Below are 3,854 nucleotides of genomic sequence, written 5' to 3'. Positions count from 1 at the left end.
GATTAAGCAGATTAGGGATAGGGTGTTGCAAGACCTAGGGGTTAAAGTGACCTACTATAGGTCTTGGATTGCAAGATGTAGAGCTAAGTTGATAATTTTTGGTTCAGTAAGAGAGCAATATGCAAGGGTTTGGGATTATAAGAAGGTTATAATGAAATACAACCTAGGGTCTGGTTGTAATGTGGTGGTAGATGGCATTGAGCAGCCTGAGCCTCCCTTGTTTATGAGAATGTTTGTTTGTTTGAGGCCTTTGAAAGATGGTTTCTTGATGGGTTGTAGGCTAATCATTGGGGTGGATGGCTGCCTGAAAAGAAAGCTGGAGCCTGGTGAGGGAACATCTGCAGCAGGGGGGCAACAGGGGGGAAAGAAAGGAAAGAATCAGTGCAGGAATTGTGGTGGATTTGGCCACTATGTCAAGAATTGCAAGCTCCCAACTGTAGCTGAACCAACTGAGCAAAGATCTGCAGGAAGTCCCCCTTTAAAGTCACCATGGGTAGTTGAGCAGAGGAAGAAGAGTGAGATTAGAGCTGCTAAGAAGGTATTCTTTGGGACTTGTTCATTGTTTTTTTATATTTTGTGATGTAATTGTATGTTTATACTTTTTTATTTCTCTTTAAAACACAGAGTGCAGTAAGGGCTGGTCCAAACAACATTGGGAATAAGACTTTTTCCCAACAACAACTAGGCTGTGAACCATAGAATAAGAGGAAAGGTTCACAAAGTCAATAAGGCACCCCCTCTTCCAGTCAACCTGAACCCACAAACAAAGACAAAGTTCAGCAGACTAGAGTGCAGACAAGGAGAGCTAAGCTACAGACTTTCAAACATGCAAATTTGACTCAATGATCTTACTGCTGTTTTTCTGAACTAGAGTTTTAGGTTGACATTTTGAACATTAGCATACAATATTTTCAACTTATAGTTTTGGTTTTAGGACAAAGGAGCCTATTTTGTTAAAGTAATACTTTGATGTTAAGCTTTAAAAGCCTATTTTGTTAAGCAATGCAACTAATTTGTTCATTCACTTCAATGCAATATCAGATTTTTAGGAACTTGCTTAAACCATTCCTTCCAAATATGTGTACATTAGTTTGCAAAAGTGGTTCACTGCCACTTATAAACCATTACAAAAGCATTACTATTAATGTTCATGCCATAGGAAAAATTACACTGTAAGCATTACAAACCCCCCAATAACTACCATCACTAACATAACAAAAGTAATCCCAAAAGCAACACACAGAACAAAGTGCTCTGATCTTCCATTTCTTCCATGCATCTCTCTGTTCATCTTCTTCCTGTCTGAGTTTAAAGCCTTGCATTTCATCTTCAGGTTGTCCACTTCATTGAGCAAACACCTCATCTGTCCACCAAGATCATCAACTTTTCTTTTATAGTCAGTAATTTCTCCCTTCAACAGCTTCTTGTCCAACAACAAATTGTTGATCACCTCTGTTTGCCAGGCTGTCCCATCAGGTTCATCCATCCATTTAAATGCTTTACAACCCCTACTTTCAGTTGTAGCATCATAGAACTTGCATGTTCTAAACTTCCGACCAGGGTTCTCCCTTGTCCAATTGGTAAGCTTCACAAAAGGAACACCACACTTGCATTTCTTCTCCCTTGAAGGAGAGGAACTTCTGAAAGACATCTCTTGCATCAATATGCCATCCACAATAAGCAAAATCATTCCTACTATGAAAAACCATACAAATGAACTAACGAAATTAAACAATTAGTCCTAAAAATCAAAACCCCCAATTTATTTTTGCAATGAACCTTAAGTTCATTTTTTCGCAAGTATGAGGACAACTAACACACATACTTTATGAAATAAGTCCGAATTATATGATAACCTACTCATGCGAACTGAATTATGCACAACTTAAATCAACAACATAGATTGATTTACATAACATTTAAGAAAGATAAATAGGATTTTCTACAGTGGTATTGACGCAATTACCTGATTTTAAATCTTCCTCCCTCGAACAATGATTCTTAAATCAAACAATTTGGGCAATTTTATTATTGAATTCGCAAAATTTTAACCCTAATTTTGTGTAAATAAATCAACAGTTGAATGTTTGTGAATGATATCGTAACTATATAAAAGGCTTTGAAAAAATTAGCCGTTGCAGTGGGCCTAACTAACAGTTCCTCTAACGTCGTAACTATTTAGGTGGTGAATCCAAAATTTCAATTTTTTAAGTGGTGTTATCATGAAACTATGAAATTTTGTGGTGTTGTAATCAAAATTTTGTGTTTTTTTCAAGTGTTATTTTCTAAAATTTCCTTAATTTATTGTTACAATTGAATTGTTAGAATTATTGATAAGAATTTGATCATGTTGTTATTTGTATCTACTCCTTTGCCCATAATGTTGAATAAAACCCCTAAGAATTAGTTTGTTGCTTCTTTTTCATGACTACAAATTGGCTACATTTTATTGTTCTATTCCGCATATGCTTATAATTACTTTAACGATTTTCTTTAAGGGACACTTCTACTGTTTAAAACAATAACGCACCTACTACACTATGAATTAATCCATATAAACAAGGTATATAGTTAATTTCCTACCAAGCGAAGCTTGGTGGAGTTGGTGGGGAACTCACCTTGCGACTTTAAGGTCATGAATTCGAGCCCCATTGACTACAAAATGCTTGAGAGTAGAGGAATTACCTTACCTCCCCCCTCTACTCTAGGCTTAGAGTTGTGGTTCACCATGTTTATAGTATTGAAGAAATCAAAGTATCATTAACAATTTAATTAATCAATTTAACTAGAGTTATTACTATGCCTACGATTAGGTTTTAACACTCTCAATTCAACATATGCAGTATGGTTGCTAACATAATTAGTTTTTCTAATTGTAGGTAAGCCACTAAAAGTACGATCTTTCGATTCAAAATTGTCATAAATTAATCAAACAATTGATAACGTTGCAAGATTAACAAAAAAACACTATCAATTAGACAAAATCAATAATCAAAATATCAATAACATTAATCAAGATTCATTGTATAAACATGGATTCCTAATCCCTAGAAACAAAACTACTCAAGCATGAAACAAATAATTAAAACTAAATCTAATAAAAAAATCAAAACTAAACGAGATAAATAAAGTACCTTAATAAAAAAAAATCAATATACTCAAGAATAATTCATGGAGAATCCATGGAATTGTCCATAAGTAACTAGGGCTAAGAAAGACTGAAACGAACGTATAAAAAATGATGAAAAGCATAAAAGGCTTAAGTTGACGAATGTATATAACTTGGAGTATTTATAATGTCCTAAATTCTAATCTAAAACTGATTAAAGAAAAGAAATTAGAAAATATAAATTGCATAAGTTGCAATATTATTGGACGATAAAAGATGACGTGGCAGAATATGCTCAATGGAATCAAGGGACGAGTGAAGGATATGCAGCGACGAAGTCTCGTAGGCTGGTTGTGAACTCGACAAAACTTGTGGGTTAGCAAAAGCAAGGATACTACTGTTTAGGGGTATTTTCACTCCCTTTTATAGACAAATGAGAGGCCGACAAGTGGTCTAATTATAAGCCGACACGTGGCATCTTGCTTAGCTAATAAAGGCCAATATGAGCATAACACGTGGCCTAAAGAGAGATTTCAAATAATGAAGGGCTCAAAGCCCATTAAAGGATATATTCCTAGCATAAAGGAAACCCTAATACACGTGTCAATCACGTATAGGGCAGCCGATCTTCCTAGGTTATGAAACCCTAGGAGCATGATCTCCCACTTCTCTATAAATACCTCATAATTTCATGATGGGAGGGAGAACACACAATTTCCAAAAGGCACCCTGCTAAAAAATATGC

At 35.2% G+C, this 3,854-nt stretch overlaps 1 protein-coding gene across 1 annotated transcript; it reads right to left on the bottom strand.

The window, feature by feature from the left end:
• Positions 1 to 714: 714 nt before the first annotated feature.
• Positions 715 to 1,690, bottom strand: LOC110692397. The gene is made up of 2 exons (XM_021869394.1): positions 1,170 to 1,690; positions 715 to 751 (listed from the first exon to the last, which is right to left on the bottom strand). Exons 1-2 carry the CDS (start codon positions 1,688 to 1,690, stop codon positions 715 to 717), a joined length of 558 nt encoding a protein of 185 aa, XP_021725086.1.
• Between the last annotated feature and the right edge of the window lie 2,164 nt (positions 1,691 to 3,854).

This window comes from Chenopodium quinoa, unplaced genomic scaffold (assembly GCF_001683475.1).
Source record: "Chenopodium quinoa cultivar QQ74 unplaced genomic scaffold, ASM168347v1, whole genome shotgun sequence".
In the NCBI taxonomy this organism is placed as follows: Eukaryota; Viridiplantae; Streptophyta; class Magnoliopsida; order Caryophyllales; family Amaranthaceae; genus Chenopodium; species Chenopodium quinoa.
This window is presented reverse-complemented; position numbering and strand designations above follow the sequence as displayed.